At 36.7% G+C, this 14,485-nt stretch overlaps 1 protein-coding gene across 15 annotated transcripts in view; it reads left to right on the forward strand.

The window, feature by feature from the left end:
• Positions 1-14,485, forward strand: part of Rcc1 (Regulator of chromosome condensation 1) — a 68,787-nt gene that overhangs the window by 6,901 nt on the left and 47,401 nt on the right. For 8 of the 15 annotated variants that reach the window (XM_081757718.1, XM_081757740.1, XM_081757709.1 and 5 more), the window contains exon 2: positions 12,262-12,354. The exons of the other annotated variants lie outside the window; for them this stretch is intronic. In XM_081757718.1, coding sequence (XP_081613844.1) covers positions 12,337-12,354 — 18 coding nt within the window. In that variant the 5' untranslated portion in view covers positions 12,262-12,336. The remainder of the gene's footprint in view (positions 1-12,261; positions 12,355-14,485) is intronic. 15 annotated transcript variants of the gene reach the window in all.

Consider the following 14,485-nt stretch of genomic DNA (forward strand, 5'->3'; position numbering starts at 1 on the left):
GCTGGCTTAAACCAGCCAACCCTGTCTCTAATAGTCATGTTTCATGCACACTCACTTATTTTAAGCGACGTAAAGTACTTCTAATGATTTTATACTAATAATCCTACACTTTTATTTACCCTTTAATTCCGATTGCAGAAATTTGTTTCGAAGAAACCTGTCTTTCCATGCATAATATTAAATTTTACCTGTAAAGTTTGCAAAATGTGGTTTGCCTAAGCTTGACCAGCACCGATTACGTTTAGAATTGCGAAAATTTGGTACATATCAGAATTTGAAAAGCTCGTTTTTTTTTTTTTTTTTTTTTTTAAAGCCCAACCCACCTGGGCCCATAAGGTTTTTTCGGGTTTATTTATTTTTTTTTATTTCAATGTCTTTTGGGTAAAAGTGTTAAAATCTAATTTATATTTCAAAATTATCATTATCACAACTTGCAACAACTTTCTATTCACTGCTGTTTTGAAAGAATTTCCGCCATTTTGAAATTTTACACAGGATCGCCGAGAAAATCTAAACAGCAAATTTAGAATATCTTATGCTTCTACCGTCAACATTCCAACTTAAAAGACGCAAAATTGCTCTTTCTAGCGTGGATACCCGCTATTTTGAAAAAGAAAAAATGCCGCCATTTTGAAATTTACGTTGATACCAAAATCGATACAGGAAATTTAGCGTGTCTCTTGCTTGCAGGGTTTGCCCAAGTGGGCCCAGCCCGAAAAAACCCACCTTAAAAACCCGCCTGGGTTTTTGAGCTTTTTGTTAATATATTATTGATACAACCAGGTGATCACATTGAAAGTGATTTTTATCAGATTTTGGACTTTCCATGGGCGAATTGAATGCTTTCCCGTTAAGGTATAGAACAACATTCAACATAAGACCTTTCTAGAGTTCTGAATGCACTGAATAAATAACAAAACTTAGCTTGAGATAATTAAGTAACAAATTAATCTATGGATTATGCTTATAACCTATTTGAAGTAAAAAAATACAATTTTATATTTTAGAAAATACTTCCCGTAAATAGTGTGCTCGCCGACGCCGAGGGACGTTATCCCTCATACGTTTGATGCGTTTAAAGCATAGGTGCCGGTACTACCAGTAAACAGTGCTTTTAGTATTATTTATGCCTTACCTTTGATGGTAACACAAGTATTCTTCAGTAAAATTTAGTTTTCCAACAACAACAGTTTAGTGCAGTTATTTGTAGGTACTCTTCAAATAACCATTCTATAGAATCAACACCAACAAAAGCGTAAAAAATCGTCAAATTTAAGAAACTCGATGTTCAGAGTTCCGAACTACGTACCGCTTACTATTTCAAGTTCTGAATTCGAACTTTCGTACTAGTGGAAGTTTCTATGTACAGTAAAGGGAGCTGCATTTTCGACGGAGGAAAAAAAAAAAAAAACGTCCCAAAAGAAGTTCTCGGGAAATTCCCCCAATTGAACGCACAAAGCATCGGAACTGAATACTTCATCAATAAAACTATTTATTTTATGCTGGAAGATATTTCATTTCATTTAAGACATTCTGAAACAACCTAATTATATATGAAACTACATGAGCTGACATAAATTATTGAGCACTTCCTGTAGGGCTACAATGATTAAATTTGGCATGATGGTAGCTTTCCAGGACTAACCGACAGAAAAATTGTCAAAAGTGAATATTTTTAATTTTTAGGGGGTCTAAAGAGGGGATGAAGAATTTCCCCATGTTATTTAAATGGGCCTTTTTTTAAAACTTATAATCTCATGTTTTAGGTACTTAGAACTGGAATAAAATCTTGAAATTCGGTATGCTTGTACATTTTCGTAAGCGTTACCTAAGTGAAACATCAAAAATAAAAATTTCCAACCGTAGAGTGGTTTTACGGGGAACTGAAAAATCTTTCCCATGTTATTTATATAGGACGTCTTCTACACCCCAAAATGTTTAGGCCCACCCGGCATGATTATAGCATTCCAGGACTAACCGACAGGAAAATAGCCAAAAGCGAATATATTTAATATTTTTAGGGGTCTAAAGGGTGATGAAGAAATTCCCTTGTTATTTAAATGGGCGTTTTCTTGGGATACAAAATCTTATCTTTTAAACAGTTGAAATAGGAAAAGAAATGATAAAATCGTGGGTTCAAGAGATGCGAGGACGTAGGCCGAGCAAGGCAGTGTGTGGGTGGCGATGCACCCGGGTGCGCAGATTCAGGAAATATGAAGAGCAAGTTCACGAAATTCACTGTTTATGCAAAGGGCGATAGATAAGAAATGCGAGGTCATAGGCCGAGCAAACTCGGGAGTCTCGGGGGCAGAGCCCCCAGCTAGCCAAATGCTAGTTAATTTTATAAAATGAATTATATCTTTCTTAATGGTCTTAAATTAATTTTATGGAAAGATCTCTCTTGCAACAGGTGCTCGGGAAATTCCCGTAATTGAACGCACAAGGCATCGAAAGTAAACTTCAACAATAACAACCATTTATTTTACGCTGTTAAATTAATATATATTTGGTGTTCACATTTGGCAAACGTCACTGAGGCTTCTGGGATGATTCAATCTGCATTTGTTCGTTTGTCTGCTTGTACCACAGAGAATCACTTCCGGTCTTTTCAGTGTAAATTTTCAGAGTACAAGCACGAGACACACTAAATTTCCTGTATAGATTTTGGCGGCATGCCAACGTAAAATTTCAAAATGGTGACAATTTTTTTTTCAAAATGGCGGGTATGCACGCTACACAGCGCAATTTTCGGTCTTTTAAGTCGAAATTTTTAGAGTAGAAGCACGAGATACCCTAAATTAGCTGTATATATTTTGGCGTTGATCCAACGTAAAATTTCAAAATGGCGGCCATTTTTTAAAAACGGCAGTGAATAGAAAATTGTTGCAAGTTGTGACAATGATAATCTTGAAATATAAATCACATTTTAACACTTTTACCCCAAAGACATTGAAATATTTTGATAAAACCCAATTAAACCCGAAAAAACCCATATGGGCCCAGGTGGGTTGGGCTTTTTCAGAAAAACCCGGGTTTTTTCAAACCCTGCTTGCTTGTACCCTGAGAATTTAAACTTATGAAAATTGCGCTTTGTAGCGTGGATGCCCGCTTTTTTTTTTTTTTTTAAATGGCCGCCGTTATTAAATTTTACGTTGGTATGCCGCCAAAATATATACAAGAAATTTGGAGTGTGTTGTTATTGTACCCTGAAAATTCAAACTTAAAATACAGAAAGTTGTACCCAGTAGTGTGTGGTACAAGAAGACGAACGAACAAATGTTGATCGAATCATCCCACGAGCCTCAGTGACATATACCAAATATATTAATTTAAAACAAAGACAGAATTCATGTTCTATAAATAAATGTTTCAAAATGTCTTATACGACATAAATATTTTCCATGTAAAATAAATGATTTTATTCTTGAAGTATACTTCCAATACTTTGTGCGTTCAATTACGGGAATTTCCCGAGCACTTGTTGCAAGACGGTTCTTTCCAGTCCAGAAAATTAATTTAAAACAATTAACAAAGATATAATTCATATTTTATAAAATAAGTGTTTCAAAATGTTTTAAATAAAATTAAACATCTTACAGCGTAAAATAAATTGTTTTATTGTTGAAATATTCACTTCCGATGCTTTGTGCGTTCAATTGCGGGAATTTCCCGAGCACTTCTTTCACTACTTGTTCATAAATGCAACTTTCTTTACTGTACATTGAAACTTCCACTTGTACGGAAGTTTGAATTCAGCACTTGAAATAGCAAGCGTTACATAGTCTTCGCAACTCCGAGCATTAAGCTTCTTAAATTTGACAAGAATTTTACTCTATTGCTGGTGTTGATTCTACAGAATGCTTATTTGAAGAGTAACAGCAAATAACTGAACTGAACTGTTGTTGTTGGAAAACCAAATTTTACTGAAGAATACTTGTGTTACCATCCAAGATAATAAAATATTATACTAATACAGGGTGGCCACTCATCGGGAAAAGTCGAGGAATTTTGATGAAAAACCGGGAATATTTACTCGGGGGAAAATTTACGTTCTGCTGTATTCCTAGCCATTTAGGCGGTTTATTTATATACAAAATAGCTTTGGTCGCTGGGGGCTTCGCCCCCAGATCTCTCATTCGTTCCAGGTTTCGTTTATCTAGCTCTGCTGGTTTGGGCTGTGCATACTTTCTTCATGTTCTTTTGTCATTTAGTGCTGCCCATGAATTAAGCTGGAGCGAAATCGGGATCATTTTGTAATTAATACACTTGTTTTGTTCGATGGCTGCTCGATTTTCAGAATTCGCTCGGGGCTGCGCCCCTGCATCCCGTTTTGGTAGTCACGTGATTAATATAAAGGCTGAACGGTAGTTGAGTTCTGCCGGAAGAGTTCCGAATTTGTTTCGGATTTCACAAAATGTGTGGAATTTTGGTTAATGCGTGTATTTCTATGTGGAATCAAAAACTGTGTGGATTCCACATGCATTTGTACTCAGTGGCGGCAGTACTTTCTGCGACATACGATTAATTGGCTATGCTTTTTACAGATATTTGACCTTTTGACCACCAATTTGAGGTAATGGCATTCCCCTCCCCCTAGTTTTTACATCCAATTCCGCTACTGCATGTACTACTGTTCTATATATATATATATATATATATATATATATATATATATATATATATATATAAAACAGCTACAAACAAAATTTTCTGATTTCTTAAAAGCACATTTTATTAGAGCTCATTTACTTCAGTTCCGTTGTTTTGTTACACAATATTTCCTATCTATGTCGACCTGTTCCCCGGTTGCATAACCACCGCACGCCATTGCTGGCACGACAAAACCTTTGGGACCCGGGCCTACCTAAAGTTGTTAATGCCGGCTTTCTAGACCGAAGTCCGCTACTTCTTAATACAGGTAGCTCCATAATTCTCCTCTCCATACTCTCTGGGGAAACGGGCTATTATTAGCCACATGGAAGGCAAAAAACACACTGCAGCTGTGAAGAACTCTCTAGTAACTCGGCCGATAACAACTTTTTGTCAGCAAAAGAATACAGTGGAATGTAGTGGTCAGAGTCCAGGTCCTTCTTGTCCCGCTGAAGAACTGGTTGTAAGTAAAGAGATGCTGGTGGCTTCCGAAGAATCTATTAAAAATAAACATGCTAATGTTATGGAGTCGTTTCTAGTGTCTGAGTCAGTAACTAAAGCTGAAGTTCTGTGGTGTTTGCAGGTAGTAATGGAACACTTGTCATTCCGATCTGCTTTCCGACTGGCAACAAATTCCAAGCTCATGTTCCCTGATATCGAAATTTGTAGTAAGATGCAATTACAACGTACCAGATTAGCTTATACTATCGTTCATGGTCTTGGACGACTTTTTAAAGGTGATCTTCTCAAAGAAATAGAAGCTTGCAAGCATTATGTTATTGGGTTTGATGAAAGCCTTAACAAAGTCTCGCAAAAGCAGCAAATAGACCTTACGATTCGGTTTTGGGACAATGAAAGAAACCAAGTGTCAGCAAGATATTTAAATTCAGTGTTCCTCGGACATTCAACGTCAGCAGACATTCAAGTTAGTTTCAAGAATGGTATCTTAGGTTTGGACCTCAAGAAAATTGTTCAAGTTTCGATAGATGGCCCACATGTTAACTTCAAATTTTTAAGTGACCTGCAGAAAGATCTTGCAAGTTCACCTTCAGATCCAATTCTTCTTGATATTGAAAGTTGTTGGCTGCATACTATGAATTGTGCTTTTAAAGCTGCAATGCAAGCAACAGGTTGGCAATTAGAAGAATTCCTAAGGGCGTCTTATAATTTATTCAAAGACGTTCCAGCTCGTCGTGCATAATACATAAGATGCACAGGGTCTTCTGTGTTTCCGAAAAAAATTTGCAGCTTTAGATGGACAGAAAATTCATACGTTGCTTCCCGACCGAACGTAAAGAAATACGTACAGTGGGCTGTTGATGAGAAGAAAGTACCACAGTGCAAAAACTTTGATATTGTAAGACATTTCACAAATGATAACCTGCTTGGTGCAAAACTTGGCTTTTTCACAACGTTAGCAAAAACTGTTGAACCTTTCCTGCGTGAATTTCAGGGAGAAGCTCCATTAGCTCCTTTCCCTTCCTTTACAACTCGCTCCAGGCCAAAGTATTGTCTGTTGCAGGTCGTTTTCTGAAAGATAGTGTTTTGGAAGGTAGGCCATTGGTTAAGATTGATTTCAATAATACCGAAAACTTAAAGCCAGCCAAGTTTGTAAACATTGGGTACACATCAAAGGATGCTATACGAAAAGCCAGTACCGTATCGGATAGACAGATTCTTGAATTTCGACAAAACTATCGCGCATGATGTCAGAAATTCATACTGAAAATAATGGACAGGTCACCTCTAAAATTCAACCTGACAAGAGCAATTTCTTTCCTGGATCCAAGTGTGTTTGTTATGGATGACACTGTAGCTGCAAAGGGATTGTCCAATTGCCTAGAAATTGTAGTATCCAAGAATTGGATTTCAGGAACATTAGCTAATGAAATCCAAGGTGACTTCAAAGTTTTTGCTAAAAATCCTCTTGTATTGGAAGCAATGAGGACTTAGGACAGGAAAAGTAAGAGATTAGATGACCATTGGATGGAGATGCTGCATTTAGGTGCATGCTCAATACATATGACTGATTTTGTGAAATTTCTCCTCATTTTATCTCATGGAAATGCTAGTGTGGAGAGGGGATTTTCAATCAACAAAGAATGTTTAATTCAAAATAAAGCGAGTTGAGTCTAATTGCACTCAGGCAGGTACATGATAAAATTTCAGCTGTGGGTGGTATTGATAAGTTTCCAATTACAAAGAGGGTTGTCCATGCTGCCCGCAATGCTCATGGAGTATATGTTGAGTCTCTGAGGAATCAAGAAGAGGAAGAGAAGAAACGAAGAGAAATGCCATTAAGGATAAAGTTATTGAACTCGAGGCGAAGAAAATGAAGTTGTTGAATAATGTCAAGGAGAAACTGTCTGCAATTGATGAGATTATTGGTTTGAGGTGTTAAAACATTTAAGTGGATGTGGTCTTAACTTCAGTTTGATTTTAGTGAACTGCAAGTTTGTGATTTGAGGTTTAAAAACATTTCAGTCAAGTAGTGTTCGTTCCAGTAATTTGTAGGTGTGTGTACTTTTGTGACTAGTATTAAGCTTAAGGTTGGAAAGCGATAAGGATAGACGTTCCTCTTCTCGTTTTGTGCAGCAGTTGGTTACAGTGGAGTGGAAACACACAGGAGAATTGAAAATTAGGCAAGTAAGTGATTAAAATTAGACTATTTATCTTCGCTAGCGGTTTTTGTGATTCTTTTTTAAATAATGATCCTCTAGTCCACATTGCATTTCACTTGTAGCTTCCGTTTAAGCTTTGAAAAACAATGATATACGAAATTTAGATCTCTCTAGAAATTTTCTGGAAAACCGGGAAAATTTCTGGAAAAGTCAGGGAATTTTGAAGTTCCAAATGAGTGGCCACCCTGTAATAGTTTTACTAATGCACTACATATTTACTGGTAGTACCGGCACCTATGGTCTTAAACACGTGAAACGTAGGAGGGATAACGTCCCTCGGCGTCGCCGAGTTGGTGAGTACGCTATTCACGGAAAGCATTTTCTAAAATGTAAGATTACATATTTTACTTCAAATAGGCTATAAGCATAATCCATACATTAATTTGTTCTATTATTATCTCAAGCTATGGTAAGATTTTTTATTCACTCAATGCATTCAGAACTTTATAAAGGTCTTACGTTGAATGTTGTTGTATACCTTAACGTGAAAGCATCTAATTCGCCCAAGGAAAGTCCAAAATCTGATAAAAATCACTTTTAATATGATCACCGTAGTTGTGCCAATAATCTACTAACAAAAAACTCGAAAACCCAGGTGGGTTTTATGGTGTTTTTTAATTTTTTTTTCAGGTGGGTCCAACCGTGGTACATATACGGTTCAGATTTATTTCAAATAAAATTTGAAATATTTCAAGAGATATCTAGGCCCTATTATACGATTTACGTTTCACCTAGATCAGCATGTAGATTTTCTTAATGCATGCACTAAAATTAAGTCGAGTGATGCTTTTCGGTACAACTTGATTGCTTGTTCTCTGGAAAGTCTTATCAGAATACAGCCGTAAATTTCTTAAATTATTTTACCTTTGTATAATGTATAGGCTTATATGAAAAAAATGTTGAAGTAATTTTAACGTAATCTTTGCTTGCACAATATCTCAAAACTAACGTACACAAAACCTATTTTCCTTTGAACTATTACTTTTGTAGTTTTGCACGCGTTTATTTGAAGCGCAACAGATATCTCCCATTACCTAATTGATAGATTCGTACAATTTTGTTCGGTGTACATGCATGTTTCTGAGCTAAATTAATATCTGTAAACTTGTGGCTACTCATTGATTATATGATTTACATCGGTTATCTTTTCCATTTCCTATTTATCTATCTATCTATCTATCTATCTATCTATCTATCTATCTATCTATCTATCTATATATATATATATATATATATATATATATATATATATATATATATATATATATATATATATACTCGACTATAGTTTTAACTAGTTCCGTGGTATAATACTAGTAGACGAAATCATTCATTTGGGAATCAGCTATCTCTAATTTTGGGTTTAGTGCAATCATTCATGTGACTAATTTCATCCAAAAACTTCTTGAAATGAATGATTACTTTTCTTATTTCTGTATGAGAAACTTTACGAAGGTAAGTTAGAAAATAAGTTTTAACACTTGCTTGTGAAGAAGATACTTTCCCTGGCAGCTATGGACAGAGGTGTTAGATAAAGCAAGTAATATTCTGCGAAAATAAAGAACAGAGCTTACGTTTTTTTTTTTTTTTTTCACATAAAAACCAAGGACGTCGATGCTTTTGCCGTACTGTTTTACAAGGTTTTTAATATTTCTTAAAAGAAATTCGTGTAACGCATACGGGAACTCCTTCAAGGTTGTATTCACTTCGTCATTGGTTCTAAAGTGCCTTTGTCGACAGCTTCCTTAAATACTGGAAAGAGATAGAAGTCGGTCCCAACCAAAGGGAATGATGGTTTTGCGTTGCCGTCGCCGAGTGTCGTCCAAGAGAAGCTCAGGCCACTTCCTGCGGGTAGTACACTTCACCCTTGTTAGTATCTAGAGCATTGATTATTCCAATCCCTATATTTACTTGCTACAGAATGGGCCGCTCTTTCGAATTTTCTGGTGATATTGCGCCATCTGTGGGATCTTGTTCGTACGATACTAAATGACTTGTTGATGGCTTAGAAATTGAACCAATGTCTTATATACCCCATTGCTATATGATTTCGCGGGTTGGAAAAGAGGCCTCATCTTGTATACATTATTTTAATTTTATATATTGTATGCGATTCATTGGTTTCTCATCTTTGAAACTTAAGATTCCTTCATACTTAGGCTTCTTTGTTTTCTTGGCGAACGTAATACGCTTTTGACCAGCAGATGGTGTTTTTTAGTTGTTTGCTTTACTAACACCTGTGCCGAGGATAAGAAAAAGTTTGTAGCGCTCAGTTCGAAACGTACATTATTATGAGAGAAGTATCAGTAGCTTGTTTTTATGAAACGTACTGTGTTGTTTACATTTTCAGAAAACTTGAAAAGATTCGCCGCTTACACGAAATTTTAGCAACAGTCTGTTTTAATACCGAGTAACTGATTGTTAACGTGACAGAAAATAATGGTAAGGAATTAGTACAATCCATATCAAATTTAAGCACCGAAGTCTGAAAATTATAAGAGCAAAAGTGTACTTATTCAAAGCAATCGTACATTAAGATAAAAATGGAAACTAGATAGACTCGACCCATTGAGAAACTAGACTGAAAATCCTTTTGGGACGGTGCCCTCCCCGCTGCATTTCTTTGTTTTCTTTCTTTGGGGGGGGGGGGGGGGGTCTATAGTAGTTACGCGACTAGTTCGGTCATGGTATAAGCATTGGCAAAAGATTGGTTGAGGAGGAACAACAGTCTGGATGCGAGATCCTATCATTTTATCCTAATATCTTTGAAGATAGTTAAACATTCTTCAACGACTTTTCTGTACAATATTATTAACACGCTCAGAAATTCTTACAGTCATTTTACTCTTCCTAGCTTTCAGCTTCCCCCTACAGTCTTGATCACGGAAGTTACAAACAGGACAAAGAATTATAAAAACATCAGGAAAATAAATGGAACGGACTCACTAAGGTCGAACAGTGCAGGCATCTGGTTACTCATCTAATGGCGGGTTCAATTTATGTGTTCTTTCGTTTTGCAGTGGAAGTTTGACGGCTCATAATGGTGCTTTTATTTCTATGTCAGTATTCGTATTTCTCAGTTACCTCCTCTCATTCCTTACTCAACCACTCCTAATCTAGATTAAACTTTGGATTCCTAATTAAAATAAATTTTCGAAAACAGGTCTTGTAATTTAAATCTTTAGCCCCGATTAAAATTTTTGAATCACCAGTATTGTGTTGTGTTTCTTTCAGATGTTTCAGAGAATTAATGAAGAACCTAAATTAACAGAATTTTCAGCTCTACATTTGGAAGTGGAAGCTATAAGAGTGCACTTTGTGCAGAACAAGTGATTTTGGGTATCTTTTAGTTTCTCCCCCAATCTTGCAAATATAAAATCTCCAGTGTTACTTACTTGACAAAACATACCTGAACGAACGACAGCGAGCGAAAGGGGTTAGAAGAAGCCTCGCAGGGCTCGTTTAAGTATTGGTTTCTATAAATGTTCTGCTCAAAGTGCACTCTTACCGTGAAAACTTATAACAAATGACACATCCTGATCCTAAAATGAAACTTTCGGAATACATTTATAGCAGACTCAATATATTTTGAAAATTTTCCATGATTTTTTCAAAAAAAAAAAAAAATTAAAAAAAAATCTATAGTATTACAATCAGATGTTCCGTAGTATACCATCTGAAAGGTCTTTTCATAAAACTTAAACTTACACCATAACAAGTCCTAGGTCCTTTAGTTCACCCACAAATGCCAATCGAACAAATGTCACTTATAGACTTTTTTTCTCTTTTTGTAAATTTTTTGAAATCTTCGAGGGCCCGTGATTTTAAAACCAGTTCACATAGCTACTGAAATACCAGGTTTGTCATTTCCCATTGGTATGGACTGTACCCAATTTCATCAGAATCTAGAAAAGTAAGGTAAAATTTAAAAGTTGGGTATAAATACGGCGTCCAGATGTGTGCATAAAGCTACATTGCAAAAAACACAAAACAACTTGTGGTAGGTGGCCACTGAAAAGCAAGAATACTATCGAACCGAGTCAGGTCAGGGCAAAGTTGGGGGTCCGAGTGTTAGCGACGGGTGCGCCCGAAGGAAAGGGCGCGTTAGCGAAGGTCGGTATACGTATAAGCGAAGCTAATGAAAACGAGGGGGTTTTGACAATGATACGAATTTATTTGTCATGGTTTCATACTATTAGCGCTCCACTTGTAAACATAAAATACAGCTTCTGTACACTGTGCAAAAATACACCGTCAATGGCAAGTAGTTTCTAATACAGTCATCTTTCGTGTGCACTCACTTATTGTATCCGTCGTAAGGCTCTTGTAATGATTTTACACTAGTAAACTTACACTTGTAAATCTAAAGTACAGGTATATTGGTTTATATTTAATTCTATAGCTTGCAGAGATTTGTTCTTTATAAATATGTCTTTCCATGTAAAGTATTGAAATTTACCTAAAAATCTTCCAAAATATGGTGTGTCATAAGTAAACCAGCACCCTATTTTGATCTACGTTTATTCTCTAATGGCAGGCGATCAGCGTTTCAGAGACAACTACTATGCACATTACCTTTTCGATGTTCAAATGTTAAAAAATCACAATTTGAAATGCTTATTTATCAATCTGCTTTGTATTACTAGCACGTCATGAACACTGAAGTAAATTTTCCGTAACATTCGTTCTAAAGTGGTACCTGTTCATTGTTATTCTGCTGTATTTGACGTATTTGTTGTCTTTGGGCAGTACAAAATTCCTTTCGTATGATTTGCATACATTAATTCTTAGTTGCACGCAAGCCTAACTTTTTAAGAAAAAAATCAATTTTGATTTTATTTTGTTCTAGATATCTTGATCAAGTAATTTTGAATTCTGAGATAATACTATCTTTCAACTAAGATTTTCGTTACTTGTGTTTGTCTTCTAGTTGTGTGCGTCCTGCTCCATTAACCCTCTAAATTTTTTATTGTGTTTGGGCAAGTGGCTTTAAACTGCAGATACAATGACACCACTTAAGGAGGTATGTAAGTTGGCGTGTGCAAGTTTTCATCTCAAAGCATGTTGTGAACACTTGCAGTGTGACTTGTAGGGACCTGTATGGTATTCAGTTTATGTTGTGGTGTTGGATTTAGAATATTAGTGCTTTAGAATGTATAATTTCGTCAAATTTCTTCTCCCTTTCCTTTCTTGTTAGTTTGGTTTGTCGCACGATAGCTTGGTATGTTGATTATTTATACATTTTCTTAATAGTAATGTAAAAATTATGTTTAGGAATAGAGATGCAAGGGCTCGGGAAAAAACCGGCTTTTTTGGAAAAAAACTCGGTTTTTTCTGCTTTGCTTTTTTGCTTGGGAAATTTTGGGCTTTTTTCAAAATACGGGACTTGACTTCATCGAGGGAGTCGAGGGACTCGAGGGAGTCGAGGGAGTAAAAATAATTACTAGAGGGAGTCGAGGGAGTAAAAATATTCACTCGAGGGAGTAAAAATATTCACTCGAGGGAGTAAAAATATTCACTCTAGGGAGTCGAGGGAGTAAAAATTTTCACTCGAGGGAATAAAAATATTCACTCGAGGGAGTCGAGGGAGTAAAAATATTCACTCGAGGGAGTCGAGGGAGTAAAAATATTCACTCGAGGGAGTAAAAATATTCACTCGAAGGAGTCGAGGGAGTAAAATTATTCACTCGAGGGAGTTGAGGGACTAAAAATATTCACTCGAGGGAGTCGAGGGAGTAAAAATATTCACTCGAGGGAGTCGAGGGAGCAAAAATATTCACTCGAGGGAGTCGAGGGAGTAAAAATATACACTCGAGGGAGTCGAGGGAGTAAAAATATTCACTCGAGGGAGTAAAAATATTCACTCGAGGGAGTAAAAATATTCACTCGAGGGAGTAAAAATATTCACTCGAGGGAGTAAAAATATTCACTCGAGGGAGTCGAGGGAGTAAAAATATTCACTCGAGGGAGTCGAGGGAGTAAAAATATACACTCGAGGGAGTCGAGGGAGTAAAAATATTCACTCGAAGGAGTAAAAATATTCACTCGAAGGAGTAAAATTATTCACTCGAGGGAGTTGAGGGACTAAAAATATTCACTCGAGGGAGTCGAGGGAGTAAAAATATTCACTCGAGGGAGTCGAGGGAGTAAAAATATTCACTCGAGGGAGTAAAAATATTCACTCGAGGGAGTCGAGGGAGTAAAAATATTCATTCGTGAGAGGCGAGGTAGTAAAAATATTCACTCGAGGGAATTTCTAGAGTGAATATTTTTACTTCCTCGACTCCCTCGAGTGAATATTTTTACTCCCTCGACTCCTTCGAGTGAATATTTTTTCTCCCTCGACTAAATATTTTTACTCCCTCGACTCCCTGGAGTGAATATTTTTACTCCCTCGAGTAAAACTTTTTACTCCCTCGACTCCCTAGAGTAAATATTTTTACTCCCTCGACTCCCTAGAGTAAATATTTTTACTCCCTCGACTCCCTAGAGTAAATATTTTTACTCCCTCGACTCCCTCGAGTGAATATTTTTACTCCCTCGACTCCCTCGAGTGAACATTTTTATTCCTTCGACTCCCCTAAGTGAATATTTTTACTCCCTCGACTCCCTCGAGTGAATATTTTTACTCCCTCGACTCCCTCGAGTGAATATTTTTACTCCCTCGACTCCCTGGAGTGAATATTTTTACTCCCTCGACTCCCTGGAGTGAATATTTTTACTACCTCCACTCCCTCGAGTGAATATTTTTACTCCCTCGACTCCCTGGAGTGAATATTTTTACTACCTCCACTCCCTCGAGTGAATATTTTTACTCCCTCGACTCCCTCGAGTGTATATTTTTACTCCCTCGACTCCCTCGAGTGAATATTTTTACTCCCTCAACTCCCTCGAGTGAATATTTTTACTCCCTCGACTCCCTCGAGTGAATATTTTTGCTCCCTCGAGTGAATATTTTTACTCCCTCGAGTGAATATTTTTACTCCCTCGACTCCCTCGAGTGAACATTTTTATTCCTTCGACTCCCCTAAGTGAATATTTTTACTCCCTCGACTCCCTCGAGTGAATATTTTTACTCCCTCGAGTGAATAATTTTTACTCCCTCGACTCCCTCGAGTGAATATTTTTACTCCATCGATTCCCTCGAGTGAATA

This window comes from Thermobia domestica, chromosome 1 (genome assembly GCF_964235325.1).
Source record: "Thermobia domestica chromosome 1, izTheDome1.hap1.1, whole genome shotgun sequence".
In the NCBI taxonomy this organism is placed as follows: domain Eukaryota; kingdom Metazoa; phylum Arthropoda; class Insecta; order Zygentoma; family Lepismatidae; genus Thermobia; species Thermobia domestica.